Source organism: Arvicola amphibius, chromosome 6 (genome assembly GCF_903992535.2).
Source record: "Arvicola amphibius chromosome 6, mArvAmp1.2, whole genome shotgun sequence".
In the NCBI taxonomy this organism is placed as follows: domain Eukaryota; kingdom Metazoa; phylum Chordata; class Mammalia; order Rodentia; family Cricetidae; genus Arvicola; species Arvicola amphibius.
Window position 1 is genome coordinate 119,893,571 of NC_052052.2, and position 22,947 is coordinate 119,916,517.

General features: G+C 41.0%; 1 protein-coding gene across 1 annotated transcript in view; it reads right to left on the bottom strand.

The window, feature by feature from the left end:
* Rala (RAS like proto-oncogene A) overlaps nt 1-22,947 on the bottom strand; it is a 55,919-nt gene that overhangs the window by 3,090 nt on the left and 29,882 nt on the right. Inside the window, exons 2-4 of the mRNA XM_038334877.2 lie at nt 13,521-13,670; nt 8,664-8,872; nt 4,013-4,187 (exon numbers count right to left, since the gene is read on the bottom strand). Of these exons, the coding sequence (XP_038190805.1) occupies nt 4,013-4,187; nt 8,664-8,872; nt 13,521-13,634 (498 nt within the window). The 5' untranslated portion in view covers nt 13,635-13,670. The remainder of the gene's footprint in view (nt 1-4,012; nt 4,188-8,663; nt 8,873-13,520; nt 13,671-22,947) is intronic.

Below are 22,947 nucleotides of genomic sequence, written 5' to 3' on the forward strand. Positions count from 1 at the left end.
TACATTAACTTTCAAGAAAACTAAGGAGCTATTATTATAAAAACGAACACAAAAAGTACACACACACACACACACACACACACACACACCCCTAAGAATGGTCAAAGACTCTAAGCCACACAACCTAGAAATCACAAAATAAAACACCCCAATTCTGACAGCATACTCTTCCAAGTTTTCCACGATTAAAATTAAATTAATGCTGAGTGAAGACAGGCTGCAGATCAGGAGACAATAATGACAACAAATGAAGTGGACAAAGGACTAATGTTCTTACTATAAAGTAGATACAAACCAAAACGTATGAAAGCTGCTAGGTAGACAGGCAGAAAAAAGGGACTTCAGACTTGCAGAAGATGGACAGTCGGCATGAGCCAATCAAGGCATGAGCAGGTTCACAAGCGGCCAGGGGTCACTATTTTCTTGCAAGTTCTAAACACTGTATTAATTGGGCTGGCAGGGTCATATGAAAATTGTTTCTTGTAAAGATGATGGAACACAAGGACACTATCATGATGGGCACTTGGTCACCACAGAAAGAATCCCTGCCTTTTGCTGAGCACCCAAAAAAACTTGTGGGTGCTGGGGGAGAGATGGCTCAGTGGTTACAAGTACTGTTCCTTTCAACGGCCGGGTTCATTATAAAGACTCATCATGTCTTAACACTGTTCTGTTATTGGACTCATGGAGCTCTAGTCTTTGCATCTATAAATATTGTTTCAATGACCATCACTGCATATATGTATGTATAGATATGCATATGATTTTCCCTAAAATAAATCTTAATGCTTTATTTAAAAAAATACTTTTTGTATTTATTGGCTTTAATTATTTCATATATTATATTTTGATCATATTCTTTCTCTCCCACAACTCCTTCCAGTCTTCCCCATCTCCCTAATCACCCGATTTTCATTTTCTCTCTCAAACAACGAAAACAAATCAAAACACATATCCCTCCCAACAAAAATAACCCCCCCCAAAAAACCCCATGGAGTCTCTTTTGTGTTAGCCAAGTACTCCTGAGCACGGGACCCACTCCCACCCTGCAGTACAGTGATATGCCCAGTGACAGCACATTGAAGAAAACTGATTCTCTCTCCAGTCACCATAAATTCAAACAGTTTCTTGGTTAGGAGTGGGACTCTTTGTCACTTCCCCTTGTCCATGCTAGGATAAATACACTTTTAGAATCTGAAGTAGTGGGTCATAATTTTGATAGATAATCATCACACTGCCCTTCTATAAACATGAGGTTTTTTCTATATTCTTGCCAAGAATGTATACTTTCATTTTTCCCCAATAAGATGGATTAAAAAATGTGACATTATATTTTTAAATAGTACTTCTGCTTATATAAGTAAGACTAAGCTCCTTTTCAAATGGAAAGCTAGCTACATATTTTTCCTTTTTGGACTGCAGTCTTGGTAGACTGCTGGCTGTCTTCTCACTGTCTTGTGAAAGCTCTGACCTCACTTCCACGTCTTCTGAGGTCACCATATGATGACCACATGGCTGTGACAGCTCATTTCTGTGGACTGCTGCTACCTCTCTTTCTTTTCCCCTCAGTCCCAGTCACTTAGTGTGTTCACGACTGTTTAAGACAATTAGGAAGAATGATATGCATACGTAACAACAGTGTTTAATTTCTCCTTTCACTCCCCTCACTCTGAGTTTTTTTTTTTTTTTTTTGGTTTTTCGAGACAGGGTTTCTCTGCAGCTTTTTTAGAGCCTGTCCTGGAACTAGCTCTTGTAGACCAGGCTGGCCTCGAACTCAGAGATCCGCCTGCCTCTGCCTCCCGAGTGCTGGGATTAAAGGCGTGCGCCACCACCGCCCGGCACTCTGAGTCTTAAAATACATTTTATAAGTACTTTAAAAATATTTAGCATAAGGACTGGAGACATGGTTCAGAGGTTAAGAGCACTGGCTGCTCTTCCAGAGGACCCAGGACCCACATGGCAGCTCATAACTGTCTGTAATTCTAGTTCCAGAGGATCCAACACTTGAACAGACAGGCAAAACATCAATGTACATAAAAATAGGATAAGTAGATAAATAAATAAAATTTAAAAATATTTGACATAATCTTACAGGAAACCAGTACAGTATATGGAACAGAAATATTGTAGGATTCACTGTGCACAAGTACTAAAAGTCTGACCACATTTCTAAAACAAATTCAGTCATAATGACACTATCATACCTATTACAGATTGTGGCAGTTTGAATGCAATTTGCCCTCCGTAAGCTCATAGGGAGTGGCACTATTAAGAGGTGTGGTTTTGTTGGAGTAGGTGTGGCCTTGTTGGAGGAAGTATGTCACTGTAGGGTGGGATTTGAGGTCTCCTATGCTCAAGCTACACCAGTGAGACAATTCACTTCCTTGTTGCCTGCTGATCAAGATGTAGAACTCTCAGCTCCTTCTCCAACACCATGTCTTCCTGTATGGCACAATGTCCCCTCATGATGATAACAGATGAAACCTCTAAAACTGTAAGCTACCCAATTAAGTGTTTTCCTTTAAAAGAGTTGCTGTGGTCACGGTGTCTCTTCACAGCAATAGAAATCCTAACTAAGATACAGCTGAACAAAAAGAACTTATGATTTTTTTTTAGCTTTATGCTTTATGCCTCAATTTTCTTTTTCTTCTTAGTGAATATGTGAGTATTTCTTCTTGAGACATGGTTTCTCACTGTGACTATGTAGATTAGGCTGGCCTTGACCTCACAGAGATCTGCCTGCCTCTGCTTCCCCAGTGTTGGGATTAAAGGTCATGCTACCACACCTGGCCAACCTTATGCTTTCTGAATCAGGATTATAGACTTCAAAGTATAAGCAGACTAATCCACAAATTGAGGCCATCTACAGCAATGTGACTCAAGTGTAGCCCATATAGTTTTCTAGAAATGCAAATGCTCAGGCCCTGTTCCAGAAAAGTCTCTACTGGTGAGTCTTAAGAATGTGTGCTTGTTAGGATTAACCAACACTTAGCCTGCAGAGTGGGTTTAAGAGGCTCCTCTGAATAGTCACAGTACACAGAAAATGGAGAGCATCCTTACTGGGAGTCTTCAAGAGCCAGAGCCATCTCAGCCCTGAAGAGAGTCTCCCCTAATCCTGGAAAGGGTTCCATATAGTTCCCAAGAAGGGTCTATATCTTCTTGTGTAGAGGATTTCCCTTTGCACTCAGGGAAACAAAGGCTGAGAGTAAAGAATCACTGTAGTAATGGAGACTTTAGATTAATCTTAAATAGGAGTTCCTCCATCTGGAGGGCAGCCTCCCATTAACGACCTTACCCAGCACCAGGAAGGCATCACTCAGGGCAGACACATACAGTGCTGGCATGTTAGGGTCTAGAGAATTTCTTTTAAACAATCCCATTAAAATTAAGGCAGTAAGTGGGATGGGGGAATGCTGCTGGTGATTTAAAAAAAAAAAAAAAGTACATTTAGCTGTATAGTCTTGTATCTGAGAAAGTCAAAGACAAGGTGAAGTATAGTGTTTTTTTTTTTTTTCGAGACAGGGTTTCTCTGTTTAACAGTCCTAGCATCCTAGCTCTCCTGGAACTAGCTCTTGTAGACCAGGCTGGCCTCGAACTCACAAGATCCACCTGCCTCTGCCTCCCAAGTACTGGGATTAAAGGTGTGTGCCACCACTACCACCAGCAGCATGTATAAATTTTTAACATGTCTTACTTAAGCATTTAGGGAGGGTATGAATCAGTCTGTCAGAGCTGATGTATTGGCTTAGTGGATAAAGGTGCCTGACAACAAGCCTAAGGATGAGTTCAATCCCCAGTGGAAGCAGAGAACAGACTCAGAGTCCCGTGAGTTATCATCTGACCTTCACAGGTATGCTATGGCACCCCTCCCCACAACAAGTAAATGAAAAAAAAAAAAAAAAAACCAAAAACTCTATTAAATCTTCGTTAGGGTCTCAGAATCAAGATAAAGTAGGATAACAGGGCCAATCAACAACTTACACAGTGCAGTAACAGTGAGAGCCACATTTACCTTGTCAACATTGGCGCGCGTTTTAGCAGATGTCTCCACGTAGTTAACATTCCATTGGTCAGCTCTGTTTTTTGCCTCTTCTACAGAAACCTGCCTTTTATCTTCCAAATCTGATTTGTTACCAACCAGGAGAAACGGAACATTCTCATCTTCTTTCACTCTTAAAATCTGCTCCCTGATTAAGTAAAAGCAAGAGAGAAATATTAACACAAGGCCTGTACATTAAAGATCACAAAATTGGGGCTGGAGCAATGGCTCAGCAGTCAAGAGCACTTGTTGATCTTGCAGAGGACCCAGGTTCAGCTCCCAGCACCCACACAGTTACCAACCATTCCTAGCTCCAGCTCCAAGGTATCTGATGCCCTCTTCTGATCTCTGTGGGTATCAGGCACACCATATGGTTCATATACCTACATGCAGCCAAAACACACTCATACACATAAATCTATAAATAAACTCTACAACTAGCCACCTGCAATCAATCAGATTTATTTACAACCATGTTTCTATATAATAACAAATTGATTTATTACCTGTCATTGATCAATTCAGTTACATATTTCCTTAAATAACAATAGAAAAATACAGCAAAGGAGGGAGCACAAACACGGTAGGTGACTCTACTTCCTTGGTTGCTATGTGTGAGCACATTTCATGCATTAGCAACATCACATATCAGTTACTCTTCAGATTCAAGATTTATTCAGGCACTCATTCAGGATATGATGAAATACTTAGTTTCCTGACACTACACTAGGCTGTGTGGATTCTCAGACTATTCTTGTTTTGATGATTACCTTGGAAGATTTGAAGAACATCACAGAATGTCTCTTAGTTGGTTTTTTGTGATGTTTTTTCTCACAATTCAACTGGGATTATGGAAGAAGCTCTCAGAGATAGGTAACACTATTCTTATTATATTCTAAAGGTTCCCCCAAAGTGCTTTGACAGCTTCAGGCAGGACAGAAATTTCTGAAAGTAGCTCTTGTATTTAAAGCTGTTATATGTTAGAAAGATGTCACCAATTGCAAAGTACTGTGGCTCTGCTCTTCCTAGCCACATGACTGTGAGCAAAGTACTTCTGTGCCTCTCTCCCTCATCTGTAAGATGGCCCGACAATGTATTTCTCACACTGTAGCTGTGAGGATTAGAAGGGAAGTGCTTACCTATGAGTCACAGGTGCTCCTGCTGCCTACTGGAGGAAGATCCTCAAGCAAGTTTGCTTGTGCATTTATTTTACAGGTCATAGGATTGAATCCCAGGCTTTGGGTACGCTGGGCAAAGCTGTAGCACTGAGCTATGACCTCATTCCCTTCCATTCTGAGAAGTCTCACTAAGTTGCCAGTGTGGCCTGGTCTTGAACTTGTGATCCTTTTGCCTCAGTATCACAGGGAACTGGAGTTACAGGTATCCACAACCCTGTCTGGCCTTTTCAGTTTAAAAATGAAGAAACATGGGCTGGCTGGATGGCTCAGATAGTAAAGGCACCTGTCACCAAGCCTGACAACCTGAGTTCCTTCTCTGGGACCCCCATGATAGAAGAGAGTAGACTCCCACTGTCCTCTGGCTTCCACATTTACACTGCAGCAAATGCACACAGGTGTAGGTATGCACACATGTGCAAAATAAATAAGTTACAAATTTAATAAATAAATTACAAATTTAAACTAAGAAATGAAAGTAAATATTTTAGACTTAGATGATCTTGCTATCCTAGAATTATATACCTTTGAAATTATTAGAAGATGCAGAAATTATAGAACATAAACATTTTCAGTTGAGAGAAAATGAGAACATTAATGGACTATTTGAGTAGTAAGTCAGCAAAAGAGATCTGATTAGTTTGTACAGTTACATTGTTATATTTGCTACCATTTACAATATCTTGAAAAAGCATATTACCATTTTTGCTATTTAATTTATATGTTTGTGGAGAGAATTTTTGGCCCATTATAGTTTGTTTCTGGGCTGGTAACAACAAAATTTCTTACTTTTTTGGTTCATTGAGAGACAGACTCTCATGGTTCCAGGCTGGCCTCAAGCTCACTCTGTAGCCCTGCCACCTTCAGTGCTGGGCTCCGGTCCTTGTAAGTGACCTTCTTAGCCAGTTTCCTCACAGGCAGAAGACTGAATTAAGACAGTAAGGACAATGACTGCCACTCAGTCTCCCTAACTACTTGGTGGGTGACTGACTTCTCACCCTAGTTTTCCTGTGCTGATAAATGCCACTTCACCAGGTGCTGCAAGCAGACTCATTCTGAAACCACAGTGACCAAACTTAGCAGAAACATGGAAGACCTGGACCAGAGGCAAGATGGTGACTTTCCTTTTCATGATCTTTTTTAGATTTATTTATGTCATGCATGGATGTTTTGTCTGCATGTATGTCTGTGTACTATATGGAAGCCTGGTACCTGTGGAGGTCAGAAGAGGGTACTGGATTCTTTAGAATTAGAGTTAAGATGGTTGAAAACTACCACGTGGGCGTTGGGAACTGAACCTGGGCACTCTCCAAGAGCAACAAGTGATCTTAACCACAGAACTATCGGTCTATGCCCAAGATGATTTTTCTTAAGATTAACGAGTTTTTTTTTTTTTTTTTTTTAATTAACTACTTTGCTGTCACAGATAGATACTGTTAGGTCTGTAACCTTCATACATTTTGCTTAATGCTATGGTTATTTTAATATACACATTGCTATAAAAATTTTAAAATATGAAAGTCCCTTTAAAATCTGGCCCAATTTCATTCTTTTCTTCTTTCTTTCTTTTTTTTTTTCTTTTTTTTTTTTTTTTTTGTTTTTTGAGACAGGGTTTCTCTGCAGCTTTAGAGCCTGTCCTGGAACTAGCTCTTGTAGACCAGGCTGGTCTCGAACTCACAGAGATCTGCCTGCCTCTGCCTCCCGAGTGCTGGGATTAAAGGCGTGCGCCACCACCGCCCGGCTCCAATTTCAATTCTAAAGTAAAGGGAGCTCCAAAAAGTTCAGAGTTCACAGTTCTCAAGTCTACTATGTATTACCATGTGCCGTACTGTCATATGACCATAACTGCTGCAGGCGAGAAAGAAATGGGTTCTGTTCTCTCAGGTTTCCTTACCTGGTACAGAAGACTATGTAAGTCAAACTCAGTACAATGCTTAAGTGTGAAGCTGGAGACCCGGCTCAGAGAGTCGGAGCACTTCCTGTTCTTCCAGAGAACCAGGGTTCTACTCCCACCCAATAGTAGTGTTTCAGTTCTAGAGAAGCCATGTCCTCTTCTGGCCTCCATGGTGCACAGACATACGTGCAGACACCCATCCACACATACTAAAAAGTGTGGCACAGTAAGTGTGACACTAATACTGTACAAACACATCATTTGAGAGAAAGGAAGCAATGGCCTGCCTTGGTACAGAGGAGCAGGAATGGTGGATGCTGAAGCTATTTAGAAAGCAGCACCTGCAGGTTAGAGCATGTGGAGCACCTTCCATGACCAGCCAGACTGTCTCACACAGGCTTTCCCGCTGCTGCTGAGCCACTAGGCCCACTTTATGGGAAGGCAACACTGGAGGTCACAGAAGAATCCATCATCTCAATTCTCAGAGTATTCAATAACGACTATGGTGAAAATTTATTCCATTACCTACAACAGGGCCTGCTACATAATAAACCCGTTTGCATTTTCTGGAGGCATGGATGGGCATTTACCAACACTTACATAACTTTTCATGACTCTGAGTTGCTATGTTTCCAGGATCTGTAATTCTCTATGCAATATCACATATGACATTCCTTTACAGAAACCAACACATTTAATTTGATAAATCAGTTCATCTTGTGCATTTTCTCAATTACATGCTCTCTTAGATTCCCTTAAGGTTCGTCATTTCTTACAGGCTCATCTTTATGTGAAGTTTTCCCAATTCCTCCCCTTTCTGGATCTTCTATGATGATCACTGCCCATGTTTCCAACTTTACCGTCCATCGGGTTTTGCTTCATGCCTTATATATACAACTGGGCTGTGAAGATCTTGATTAGAGGACATACTTATCACACACTTCCTTTGTGCCTTGCACAGTGAAATTCCTATCATAGAAACAAAACTATAGAAGGAAAGAGCATCTTTGATGACACACTCAGTACTTTCAAGATTACTCCAGAGACTGTTCATGCCGATGTCTCTCAGATGCCATTTCCTCTACACCAAATGTATGTCAGACACTGATTAGTACAAAGTAAAGAAGATCTACTGTAGAACAGAATCAATATGCTAATCTACAGTGAACATTATTCTCACTTTATAAATGAGAATATATACGCTCAAGTTCTGGACACCTATACTATAAGGAGAATGGCAATGTGTCTGTGACCATGACACAAGTGCTGAGAAATTAATAACTACTACAAGAATATGGGAGCGCTACTGTGGTCCTGTGGGATCACAGCAACATAATGCTGTGCTCCTAAAGAGAGCCTCTGGGTCCTTAGAACTACATTGTCCAGCACGAGGGCGGCTCTAAGACCCGAGGATGTGTGCGTCTATCCACAGTGGTCAGAGTCACACGCTGAGATCAAAGTGGAAAGACGCACTGTTTGAGCAAACAGCTTCAGCGACCTACCTGTCTCTGGAAAGAACAGTTGTGTGTACAAATGAGATCAGGCTTAGCCATACCTGAAGTCCGCTGTGGCTGCAAAGGACTCCATCTCTGTGATAGAGAAGACGCAGAGGAACCCCTCCCCACTTCGGAAGTAGTTGTCTCTAATTGCAGCGTAGTCCTCCTGCCCAGCTGTGTCTAAGATGTCGATCTGCACCTCCTCCCCATCCAGCACTACCTTCTTCCTGTAGCTGTCCGCTTTGGTAGGTTCATAGTCCTCTACAAACTGGAAAATACGTCCATTTTTTAATTATTAGTTTTACTTCTTAAAAAAATCTTATTTAGAAATCATTACTCTTTACCTGTTTTCCCAAAATGGTAAAAACTGTATTGATTTTCATTTTAGATAACTGGTTAGCTTCTTTATCTGCAAAAAGACTAGGCTGAAGTCTTACTTCTAGGCTATTTATAGCTTAAAATTAGTCTGTTTTCTTTCTAAAAGCACTATACATACGAAAAACATTACACATACACACACACACACACACACACACACACACACATATATATATTTTTTATCAGATTTAGAATCCCACTCTAGATGATTCCAAATATACAAGGTTTTGGTACCAGAATTATGGAGCTATTAACAAGCCAGTATTTAGATAAGCACCACTAAGTCTTTCTCTTGAACAGGACAAGTCAATACAGAAAACTGTAACCTTTGTGATCCCAAACTACCTGACCTTTAAACAGTGCCATCCCCACTCCTATTATTATATCCATAGATCTCTTTGCTATGTGAGCATGTGCATGCGTGTGCGCACATGTGGGCTCTTTCTGTCTCTCTCTCTCTCTCTCTCTCTCTCTCTCTCTCTCTCTCTCACACACACACACACGTTGTATGAGTCTTTAAAATTTGTTTCTACAAATATTTTCAATATTTGCTTAGTGTTTATATCAGTTATTAGAATTTACCTTTAACAGTAAGGGCCCTGAACTGCTACTTACTCAGTTACATACATCCTATGTCTAGAACAGTAGACAGTACATGAGACCAGTGGCTCTCAACCTTCCTAATGCTGGGACCCTTTAATATAGTTCATCATGTTGTGGTGACCCGCAACCAAAAAATTATTTTTTGCTGTTACTTGATAGCTGTAATTTCGCTGTTATAATATGTAATGCAAATATCTGTGTTTTCTGATGGTCTTGGGCAACCTGTGAAAGGGTCATTCAACATCCAAATGGGTTGTAACCCACAGGTTGAGAACCACTGTGGTAGACAATCACAATAATTATTTAAAACATTTTTTTTTAATTTTACAATTTATTTTACATCCCAACTGCAGTTTCTCCTTCCTCCTCTTTTCCCAGTTTCTTCCTATCCCACCTTCCGCCTCTCCCATCCCCCTTTTCTCCATTTCTATTCAGAAAAAAGCAGGCCTCCCATGGATATCAACAAAACACAGCATGTCAAGTTGCAGTAAGACTAAGCACCTTCCCATGTATTAGGGCTGGGCAAGGCAACTCAATATGAGGCAAAGGGTTCCAAAAGTCAGCAAAAGAGTCAAAGACAGTTCCTACTCCCACTGAGCATAGGAGATTTTCCCATCTTCTGATATCTTCTCCAATTTCTTTCTTCAAGGACTTGAAGTTCTTGTCATACAGGTATATCCCTTGCTTGGTTAGAGTTACACCAAGATTTTTATATTATTTGTGGCTATTATGAAGGGTGTTGTTTTCCTGATTTCTTTCTAAGCCCATTTATCATTTGTATATAGGAGGGCTATTGATTTTTTTTTTTTTTTTTTTTTTTGTTTTTCGAGACAGGGTTTCTCTGTGGCTTTGGAGCCTGTCCTGGAACTAGCTCTTGTAGACCAGGCTGGTCTCGAACTCACAGAGATCCGCCTGCCTCTGCCTCCCGAGTGCTGGGATTAAAGGCGTGCGCCACCACCGCCCGGCTGGCTATTGATTTTTTGAGTTAATCTTTTATCCAGCTACTTCATTAAGTATATGTTTATAGAGAACCTCGCCATCTTGCTGGAGTGAAACCAGCGCCTTGTTCTGAGCAGGCTTTGCTGAGGTTTCTGGCCGATATCACTTCTTTCTGTATATTAGCATGGTAAGTATCTTTGCAAAGCTCTTCAAGGGCCTTTTCTTTTTTCTCATGATGAACCTGGATGATAAGACAAGACTTCTACACAACCAAAGCCTGGTGAAACAAGAATCACCATTCCTGCCACTGGTTTCAGAGTGGTGACTGCCGAGTACAAGGACATCAGCTTCACCACATGGGGTGTGGGCAGCCAGGACAAGACCGGCCACCAGGTGCTACTACCAGAACACCCATGGCTTGATCTTCATAATGCACAGTGTGTGAATGAGACTCCTGAGGAGTCATCAGGATGTTGGGTGAGGCTTAACTATGGGATGCTACTGTCGTGTTTACCAACAAGCAGACACTAACTGGACCACCCCAGTACAACAAATGCAGCTGAGAGCACACATAAGCTGGGGTTGCACTCTTCGTGCCACAGAACTGGTACATTCGGGTCACCTGTCCCACCAGCAGGGATGCCTCTATAGAGGATTAGAAGGCTGTCTAATCAGGTCTGGAACCAGAAGAGAACGAGATCCTTCCCCATCTTACTTCTTCTCTGCCATCAGCTTTCCTCTCATGTGGCAAGCATGATGGATTCCATGGTCCTGAGTGCAGAGCTGTCTTCATGGGATGGTCACATGCACATACAAGCATTACCCAGGTTTTGTTTAATGTACATGGTTTCTGTTTCTACCCAGTTTCTGGTACTCCAGTTCCCTGATAATACTGAGGAGGGGTTTGGGTGTCAGGGCACTTGATTCCTGGAGCCAGCAAGCTATAGACCAGTGTCAGGATTCACTTTGGTGGTTGGTTTTCAACCCAAACTCAGTGCATTTAAAAAAAAAAAAAACGTTGCCGGGCGGTGGTGGCACACACCTTTAATCCCAGCACTCGGGAGGCAGAGGCAGGTGGATCTCTGTGAGTTCGAGGCCAGCCTGGTCTACAAGAGCTAGTTCCAGGACAGGCTCCAAAGCCACAGAGAAACCCTGTCTCGAAAAACAAAAAAACAAAAAAACAAAACAAACAAACAAAAAACCCGTAAGAGAAGAACACTTCAATATGCCTGGGGTACAGCCTGAATATAAACCCCCTGGGACAGCTGTCACCATCAGCAGCAGGAACACAGCGGGGACCCTGTGACCTGACTGCCTTTGGGTCTCTGGAGCATCTGCATTCCACAGCTTGCTTGTACTTGCTGTGACCTTGGGGCAGACTGGAGCCATGGGGGTGCAGGGCCTGGCCTTGTTTTTTGGCTAGTGAGAGGCTAGGCTAGAAGGCAACCCACATTCCCACCTTCCCACCTTGTTCTTGGCCTGCTTGCGCATGCTGGTGGCGGATCAGAAGCTGGTGCAAGTTGGCAGGGCAGATGAGCACATCCATCTCCATGTGTGAAGCGGCTGCCTCCCTTGGCCTGCAGGGGTCTGACCTGCCATCCAGTGATGACCTCTACTTTTTTATTTTGTGTCTGATAAACACTAAAGAAGCAGGAGCTGTTCAGTTTGCCCTGGGGAAACCTCAGGACTGGTTTATTTGGTGCTGTGGAGCAGTTTACTACTTCAGTACATAACTAGGAGTCAGCTGTTTTGTATCCTTGTTTTCAGCTGTCACTTCGGCAAGCACTGAAATTATAGCTATTAGAATGAAGTCTCAACTATTTTTAAAAAGTTAAAACATGAATGTTCTTATTTTTGGTTTCCTTACTTGCAGGAAAGGAATTAATGATGGGCATGGTGGCTCAGGCCTGTAATCTTAGCATGTGGGAAGCTGCGACAGACAAACTGCCCTGGGTTTCAAGGCTGTCGGGATCAGACAGTGAGACCCTTCCTAAAATCCCCAACCAAAAAAGGGGAGGGAAGGATTAATACAAAGATTAGTTTGAGAGAAGACAGATACAAAATGAATGGTATAGAAAATGCAAATGAACAAATAAACCAGTACTGCTCGGCCTCCTCCCAATTTTTCTTAGTCAGCAATAACTAGGCCAATTCACGAGTCTGAGGGTGTGGCTGTGTGCGGAGTGCGGACACGAAAGCAGCAGAAACAGAGGAGGGGTGAAAAACTGCAGGCTTTTTCTTTGTCTTGGTCAGACTACCAAGTTTAACAGTTGGATATTCTCCAGAGATGATTCTCCTTGGGCAAGATGGGAACCTCTCTGAGGTTCTCTTTCTTTCTTCTAAAATGGGGACACTACTACTTACCATACAGGACTGCTAAAAGGATTAAGAAAGAAAGTATGCTGCGACCATAAACAGGGATTCTATTGAGAGGAGCTAAGAATAAAAAATCAAGTATATGCTTATAATTTTATTATCAATTATAATTAGATGTCATAATATTCCATTGGGGAAAGAAAACAGCCTGATACACACACACACCAATCTGTAACCTGACTAATCATTACACGTTTTAGTGACACGGCCTGGGCCTGTATCTGTTTAATGGTGGATGCAATACCATGATGAACATGGACTTTGTTCCGAGGTTATGCAACAAACATCGCGTATGTTAATTTCAGGTCTCAATGATGTTCTACACCGACGAGAAATTAAAGTAGGAAATTGCCATTAAAATATCTTAAAAACACTAAAGTTAAATTACTCAGAAAAACAAGACAGTTTTCAGTTTTATTCGAAAGCCTGGGGTCTAGAGACTGGCTCTTGAGTTTTCTATTGTAAAATTAAGTAGGTACAGATGTTGGCTAAAATCTTAAAAGTGGAAAATATTAGGAGCTTTCAAGGACTGAAAGGATCCAACCAAAACCACTAAACTAAGCTTAAGAACTACCCTCTCCAAGCCTAACCTTTGTTATTCAAATGACATTGGCACTTACCTCATCATACATGAACTGCAGAGTTAGGGCGGACTTGCCCACACCACCACTGCCCACCATGATGACTTTGTGTAAGGCCAAAGAATTCTGACCCTTGGGTTTATTTGCAGCCATCCTGCTTCCCAGAGTCTTCAGAGGAGTAAGAAGAATCTAAGACAAATGAAACAGGAAGAGCTCAGCATCCTCCTTAGAATTCTGGTGGAGGAAAGAAATACAATGCCTGTAGAGTTCAAGACACAGCGCTAATTCTGCAGTGGCTGGAAGCAGACAGTAAGCACACTCTGAGTGCACACTCAGAGAGCAAGAATCATCCATCAGAGAATACAACAGCAGTGAGTCAAGACAGTGAGTCAAGGGCATTATCTTCTAATAGATTCTGTAATGAGCTGTGACCAGATGTGAAAATTTCCCAGTGCAACCACAAGCTGCTAATAATGCGGCATCAGTTACAGTGGAATCTTCACAAAGCACAAGGGCAGCCTAAAGGATTACTTTGTTTTCATATTAACTCATATGGGCAACACTTAAAGAAATGGTCCTCCTATTTTCAGTAAGAAACAGAGACTGCCATTTTCACCAAGGACCTCCTTGGAAAGGCTTGCTGTAAGTGAAGAAATCTCATCCAACAACTGGTAACAGACTTACAAATAAGATTCCAGCAGGGAATATAATTCAACAACCATGCCATGGAGACATCTGTGGTTTTTGGAATAATCAATATAACTTAACTGTGTTGATTAGCATGGCCTTGCTTTCCTTAGGACATTCATTTGTTTACTATATTAAGGCTCTCATTGTGGAGTCTAGATTCTTATAGAAGCTGTAGTGGTAATGGATGCTAAAAGCACACAGTTGCCTTTGGCCAGGATACTAGGATTTAGGAGGAAAAGGCTGCAAACACAGTAAATGCTGAGTCTATAGGGAGGTTCAAGCAAAGAGATTGTACTGTTAGGCACCAAGGGTTACAGCTCCCTCTGCAGTGCCTCCTCCACATTTTGATAACAGTTTTGCTTAGCAGCAGTTTAGACCTATCCCTCTCTGCCCACCTTCTTGTGCCCTGTGTCTCAGCTCAGGTAGCCAAAAGTTCTCTAAATGCCCTTCCTTGCCTTCCACCTTTGCCATGAACTTTCCTATTAATCCAGCTATCTCTTCTGTTTTGGGGTCTCAGTCTTACCGGAACACTCAATATTAGGCTTTCTTTTTCTGTGTTCCCAAGTAGCATCTGATACTTTCCTTTTATAAGCCCCTTCACAATTTGGAAATTACCCGAGTGTGTAGTTGTTCAATATGGGGTTTCTCATGTATTGTATTGTTGCTTCCTTCTACATTGTATGCCAGAAGCCACTTGACTGCAGGACCACCATGTCCATTTGGTTACTCATTTAAACTAATTACTGTCACATAGGAGTGTGTGTATGTGTATACATGCTTGTGCACACATGATCTGAAACTGTAGGCATGCACATGCCATGGTGGACAAGCGGATGATCACAATTGGGTTATCAGGTTGTTGGTGGTATTGCTTTGAGCCTGTGGTTGGGAATCAAAGCAGAGAATGTGTAGCAAACCAAAGATTTCCATCTGAATGAAAGTCAGGAAGCAAAGACAGAAAGGAGAGGGAAAGGGCTCCCAAAATCCCCTTCAAGGGCATGCCCCAAATGACCTAACTTCTTTCTACAAGGTCACACCTCCTAAACATTCTACCATGGCCCAACAGCACCACAAGTTAGCAACCAAGCTTTCAATCTTTAAACCAAACTATAATAACTAATCCGGGTGATGCTTTACATGGTAAACAGCTAAAGTCCCTTCCTACCAGAACATTAGACATACATAAAATAGGAAAGTTCTACTCGTGCAAAAAAAGGAGGGGTGTGTGATGGGATAAGGAGCAGGGAGATGGATTAGGTTAACAGATAGCCAAGACTGACTTCTCTGAAGGGGTGACATCTGAGGGCTGAGAACGGAAGCGTCTGCCAGTTCTGAGGGCAGAGCATTTCAGACATCAGGAATGCAGCGCACACAAATCTACAACATGAAGGAACTGGCATGCTCCTAGGACTAGGAAAGCTGGTGAAGATGAAGCCTCATAAGTACCACAAAAGCAGCATGAAGTAGGACTGACAGGCAGGGAGAGGCAGGACCACAAATGGCCATGAAAGTGTGGAAAAGTGCTTGGATTTATGGTAAGTACACAAAGAAAGTGGCAGACTTTGTAAGCAGGAGTCTGCCATAATTTCATCTGAGTTCTCTAACAGATCATCCTGGCTGGTATGTGGAGAACTGATGGCACGAGTGGAAGAGCGGAAATGGCTGGAAGAACTTGGTGGCACATGTTTGTTATTTTAGTTCTTGGGAAGTGAAGGAAGGAGAATCAATGGATCAAGGTCATGTTTGGTTACACTGGAGCTCAAGGTTAGCCTGAACTACAGGGGACCCTGTTATCATATCCAAATCCCTCCCCAAACAAAAAGACTTGAAAATACAGGAGTTGATCTTAGTTGTACGTAGACCCGAAGAGAGGCGGGGGCTGCAATGACAGGCAGCAGAGAAATCACAGCAATGCTGATTCTGCCCTCTCAACTATTCTATACTATCTGTATCAGAAACAATAACATTTACTGAACACTACTAAGTGCCAGGCATTGTTTTAAGTACACTGCACACAGTACCTTAGTCTTGTTCATTTATGGGCAACTGTATGGTATATGTACTGTTTAATTTCCTGTAACAGATGAGTTAGTTATAAGAGTTGCAAACGTGATGTGCTACAAGTAAGCAGCCTGATCTTTATTTTTTGAACATTTATTCTTCTCTTTTTTTAAAAAATATTATTTATTTATTTATTATGTATACAATATTCTAGCTGTGTGTATGCCTGCACGCCAGAAGAGGGCACCAGACCCCATTAGAGATGGTTGTGAGCCACCATGTGGTTGCTGGGAATCGAACTCAGGACCTTTGGAAGAGCAGGCAATGCTCTTAACCTCTGAGCCATCTCTCCAGCCCCCATTTATTCTTCTCTTATATATTACATCCTAACTGCAGTTTCTTCTCCCTCCTATCTGTCCAGTCCCTCCCTACACCTCCCCTCTCCCTCAGATCCACTCCTTCTCTGTTTCCCTCCAGAAAAGAACAGGCCTCCCAGGGATATCAACTAAACATGGCATAACGAGTTATAATAAGACTAGGGACATACCCTATAATGAAGGCTGGACGAAACAAGCCAGTAGGAAAAAGGTCCCAAAAGCATGTAAAAGAGTCGGAGACAGCCCCTGCTCCCACTGTTAGGAGTCCCACCAGAACATCAGGCTACACAACCATAACATATATGCAGAAGACCTAAGTTAGACCCATATGGGCTCCCTGACTATGGTTTGGTTCAGTCTCTGTGAGCCCCACTGAGACCTGGTTAGCTGACTCTGTGGACCCAGTTATTGTGGTGTCCTTGATCCCTCTGGCTTCTAAGACAAACTTCTAAGAGTTTGGCATAAACATTCGAATGCATGATGGTACTACTAGCAAAGATGGAGCAAACCTAGGAAGAAATAGGTCTGGGAAAGAATTTCAAGCACTACTTGGGGTGTCATCTAACTCAAGTTTTAAATAGGGAATTGGAGATTAATCCATAGTTCAAGGTGAGAGTAGAAACAGAGACATAAGTTTAAATGTCAGTTTTCAGACAACATTTAAAGTTACAAAACTGAACAAGCTCTCTCAGGGAAGAGCTGAGAAGGCCAGAGAAGAAAGAACCTGAGATAATTAATAGGCTGGCTAGCTTGACTCCTGCTGAGTCTGAGAGATGCAGTGAGACAAGAGACAGACTGAGCCAGATGGAGCAGTTCTAGTGACTATGGGTAGTCTCGCTTAATACTAAGGAGGTTAGAATGGGGTAAGTTGTGGGAAAAGTGCAGAAATGCAATTTTACTTTGAAGATAGAGTAATGGAGTCCTGGTGTTACCATTGAACAAAGTTTGTTATTTAGTTGCTTTTTAGTATTGGTAAAAGATGTGTATGCATAGTAATCACCAAAAAGGGGATAAATCTGATGATGCTGGGAAGGGACAAGTCTAGTATCTAAGTCCTTTAATGCAATACAACAGGGGCTGGGGATCTCTTCCAATATACTGAGAGATAAGGCCAAGAAAGAAGGAGGGTACAGATGAAGACTACAAATGGAATTAGTGATTTCTTCAGTTGTCTGTTTCTTCAATTGAACATGATCACGCAGACAGTGAGAGAATTCAAAAGCAAGCTTGGTTAGTTAATTAATAAAATAGAAACAGATTTAAATACATATTTTGATACTGTAACAAAGGTGGCAAATTACATGCAGAGTTAAGGATGATAACAATACAATGAATGATCTTAGGACATGTATTAAATCATCCTAAGAAAATAGTTGGGGTTGTTATACTATATAGTTAAATAAGTCAAAGACTGCGAAGAATCAGACAAAAACACAGAATTGCTTTTATAATATTAGTACAGGGAAGTAAATATATAAAATTGTGGAAAATATATATTAATCCATTTTTACAGATTAAAGATACAATTTAGGCTGGTAATGGCAGAGATGCTATAATTCCAGCACGTAGGACACTGAGTCAAGTTTAAGACCAGCCTGGACTACATAACAAGACGTTGTCTCAGCATACTAGTAATAGTTATAATAATGGTTTCCTCATGTAAGAGTTACTGAAGTAAGATCAATGTAGGAAACTGTGGAATATGAAATAGAAAGGTTCCAAATAAGTTTAAAAGAAATACAATTAAAACTATAAGGGTAAATCATTATTTTACTCATCAGAGCCATTTGTTTTTCCAAGTCTAGCAAACTTCAGTTAGCTCCTCTGACCTATTTTTGTATTGTCAATAAATTAAATGTGGCTTTTATATTTTCGAAGGGTTGTAAACAAACCAAATCATGAATTTACAACAAGAATGTATGTGGCCTGAAAGCCTAAAATACAGAAAAACTTGCCCATCTGAATCCAGGCCACTCTGTGTCTTCTCAGGCTCACACTGGTCCCAAGCCCACTCTGTCTCCAGACCTACATGGGACCTACAGGGCACAGCAGCACAGTACAGGCCCAGGAGCAGATCTGGATTCAGTAAATAACCCTCTCTCAATCCCAGACCCCAGTGGGCTCTATCTCCAAACCTGCCTGCCACGCTCCAGACTTAAGAGTCCTTGGCCCAGTGGCTGGCCTCTCACCTTAGCTGGACTCTCTTGGGATACTCCAAAGCCACCAGCAAGCCACTCTGTCTTGGGATTCCAGCTTGGTAGGCTAAAACTCATATTAAAAGACAATACCCCAAATCCAGATGTTCAGGTCCCACTGTGAAACACAATAATGCAATAAAAAAAGACAATATGGCCGGGCGGTGGTGGCGCATGCCTTTAATCCCAGCACTCGGGAGGCAGAGGCAGGCGGATCTCTGTGAGTTCGAGGCCAGCCTGGTCTACAAGAGCTAGTTCCAGGCCAGGCTCTAAAAAAGCTGCAGAGAAACCCTGTCTCGAAAAACCAAAAAAAGAAGAAGAAAAAAAAAAAGACAATATGTCCCACCTCAATCACCACTTCCATAGTAATGTCCTCTATCTTAGATGAAATTCAAGACACAGAATTCAAAAGAACAATTATAAACATGTTCAGCTAGTTTAAAGCATTTAAAGAGACAACAAATACCTGAACTTAAACAAGACAGGAAAAAATTATCTAAGTTCAAGCAAACACAAGCAAATGGCTGAATGAATTAATGAAGATAATGGATATGAAAATAAGTGCAATAAAGAGAAACACTCTAAAAGGAAAACTCAAATTGAAACAAGAAATAAAATAAAAAAAACTAAGTCCAATAAAAAACTCAGTGGAATGCCTCATCAAGAGAATAAATATTAGGGCTTTAAGAGGAGATACAGAAATTGGATCACTCAAAGAAAGTGATAAATTAAAAAAATGATGGATTTTGAGATACTATGAAAACCAAATTTATGAACTAAGGGCATAAAAGGAGGCCCAAAGGTACAGTTAATATTTTCAAATAAAATTATACAGAAAGTTTCCCAAATCTAAAGAGATACTCACACATGTAGAAGAGGCACACAGAACACCAAGTAAAGCAAAAAGGTAACTGTAATAGTCGAGACACTAGAAACAAAGACTAAAGAAGTATTTAAAGGCTGCAAGAAAGAAGAGTCAAGTCACATAGAAAGGTAGATCCACAAAAACAGCAGCTAATTATTTGATGAAAACTTTTAAAGCCAGGGAGCTTAGGTCAAGTTATGGAAGATCATAATTACCAATTAGACTGTTAGACCCAGTAAAGAAACCTAAATTAAAACTGAAGAAGAAATAAAAACTTTCTAGGACAAAAATGGACTAAAGGAATAAATGACCCAGCCAACTCTACAAATGATCTGGGAAGAAATACTCTGGACTGAAGAAAGGGATAAACATACCCATGATGGCACAGAGGAAGAATAAGTACTAAAATTAAAAATCAAAAATATCTAAGAAAACAGTACAAAAATCAAGAAAATGAAAAGTACTTTGAATATTAATGGTCTCATTTCCTAATGAAAAGACAGACTAGCAGAGTGGGTTAGAAAACAAGATTTGTCTTTTTGCAGCCTCTTAAGAAACATACCCCAGGGTGAAAAGATAGAAAAGGATACTCCAAGAATATGGATCTAGGAATCAAGCAGACATAACTGTTCTATTATCAGACAAAATAAGCTCTAAAACTAGTTATAAAAAATAAAGGTCATTTCATACTTATCAATGGAACAATGCGTCAAGAAAACAGTACAATTCTGTGCACTAAACAGATGCATCCAATTTCATAAAATAATTATCTCTATATGAAAAGCTTCAGATGAATACCAGTTTCCAATACTCCTCTCTAGATAGGTTACCTGATGAGAGAAGGGGAAGGTGGGGCGAGGGGAGAAGAGAGACAGGAGAAAGGGAAGGAGTGCAGCATGTATTGTAATTGCTCTAAATAATAAAAACCCGGAGTCAGATATAGGGGTTAATGCTGAAGATCAGTGAAGCGTAACGGCCAGCCACAAGAAAATTCTTACCTCTACTAATACTCAGACCAAAGGGGTGATCCTGTCCTCAGACTGCATGCTCTAACTGACTGCTTTAGACTGCACCTCAGACTGCATCTTCATACTTGAACTGTCTCCACCAAACCTCAGACTGTATCTGTTCTCCTGTCTCCTCCTGCCTTTTATTTCTCTCTCTGCCCAGCCATATCCCTTCCTGTCTCCACCTCCCAAAGTACTGGGATTAAAGGTGTGAGCTACCACTGCCGGGCTCTGTTTCTCTTTTATACTGGATTAATTTCAAGTAGCCCAGGGTGGCCTTGAACTAACAAAGATGCATCTGCCTCTGTCTCCTGAGTCCTGGGATTAAGGTGTTTGTCACCACAGCCTGGCCTTTAGTGGCTTAGTTCTGCACTCTGATCTTCAGGCAAGCTTTATTTGTTAAAACACAAACAAAATATCACCACAGAGGAGGGAAAGGGAAAGGTGAGGGGAGGGGAAAGATTTGAGTTAAATGAAACCATAAATCAAACAGACCTAACAAACATCTACAGAATATCCACCTAACACTAAAGAATGCACATATCTTTGCAAAAGCTCATAGAACCTTCCCCAAAACTATTAGGACATAAAGCAAGCATCAACATAGAAATATTGAAAAACATTCTGTTTGTTAGATGGACATAGTATTAAACTTACTTCTTATGCCTTACTGTTATACCCATAAGTTAGTGCATTTCTCTACCCTCACCAGACAGGCTTCTTTTAGTACCAGACATAAACTAAACACAAAGACCCACCACTGGTCAACATGGAGGGAACAAGAGACTGTGCCGTGTTCAGATCAAGCCAGACAAAATCCTAGCATAGAGGGGAGATGTGATCATGAAGTCCCAGCCCACCACAGTTGAGAAGCTTCTGGTAAATGAGGAGTCATGGGATGTGGCCCATGAGAGGCTACCCATGTTCTAGGAGATAGCCACACACCCATAAACACACTAGTAGAGCTGAGCAAACTCAGCAGGCTTTAAAAACAGAACAACAGAATACATGAAGTTGGGAGGGAACACATGGATAGGGAAGAGGGGTAGGAATCAGAACAGGGGATTGAGAGATGAGCTTGCTGAAAACACACAGGAGCTGGGGTGACAGCTTATTAGTCAAAAGCACTTGCTGCTCTTGCAGATATCTGGGTTAACTACTAGTACACACACAGGTGGCTCACAACCATCAGCCACTTCATTTCCTCGAGATCTGATGCCCTCTGTGGGCAGCAGACATACAAGTGGTACATATGTACACATGTAAGCAAATACTCATGCACATAAAAATAAATAATTCTGTTAAAAACAATCTGCACTGTTGCATGTATAAAATTCTTAAACAATAAAAAAATTTAACATGTAAGTCAGTAAACTTCCTACTTTTAACAGTGACAAACATAGTTTGGAAAAGAAATCAAGGAATAAATCCCATTCACAGCAGTCATAAAAAAACAAATGAACACACACTTAGGAATAAAGTTAACCAAGGAAACTAAAGCTCTCCACAGAAGAAACAGAGGAAGACACTAGAAGGCTGAAAACAATTTATGTTTGAGTATGAGCAGTAAGTATGGCGTTACTTGTGGGGTGAGAGCTTTCTTTTCTGCTGTAACATCCATTGCATATAAAAATTTTGCTAATTAAAAAACTGAAATCAAAACAGGTCTGTGTATACCAGGTCCTCTGCATATATATTACTGCTTCCAGTTTAGTCTTTTAATGGGATTCTTGTATGTGAACATGTGGGTTTCTGATTCTTGTGCCTTCTCTTGAGCTCTTCCCCTTTTGTTTGTTTCATCTGAATCAGATGTAATAGCTTTTGCTTTATCTTATATTTTGTTGGAATTTACTATTATCCCTTAGAAGCCTGTTTGTCTTCTAATGAGACAGAAAGGGAGTGGATCCGGATGGGAGGAACTGGGCGGAGTAGAGAGAGGAAACTGTGTTCAAGATATATGATATACGAAAACAAATCTATTTTCAGTAAAAGGGGAAAAGTTCTCCCTCTGCAGCTCCAACTGTCCTGGAACTTACAATTCTCCTGCTTCAGCCTTCCAAGTACAGGAACTACAAGCATGCAAAGTCAAGCTTGGCTACAAATATAACATTTTAAAATAAGAATCTAAGTACAGCTTCTAGTTTACAAACATTTGAAAGTCTTTTTAAGGCAGAGTTTGTGTTCTCTTTATATTGGTTTCTTCGATCTTTTGACTTAAGACTTCCTATGACCAAACTTTTCCCCATAACCCAAACACATACCAAAGTGTATTTACTGTGAAAGTCAGGTACTGTCTTAAGGACATACTGATTAGTCAATGCTTTCAAAATT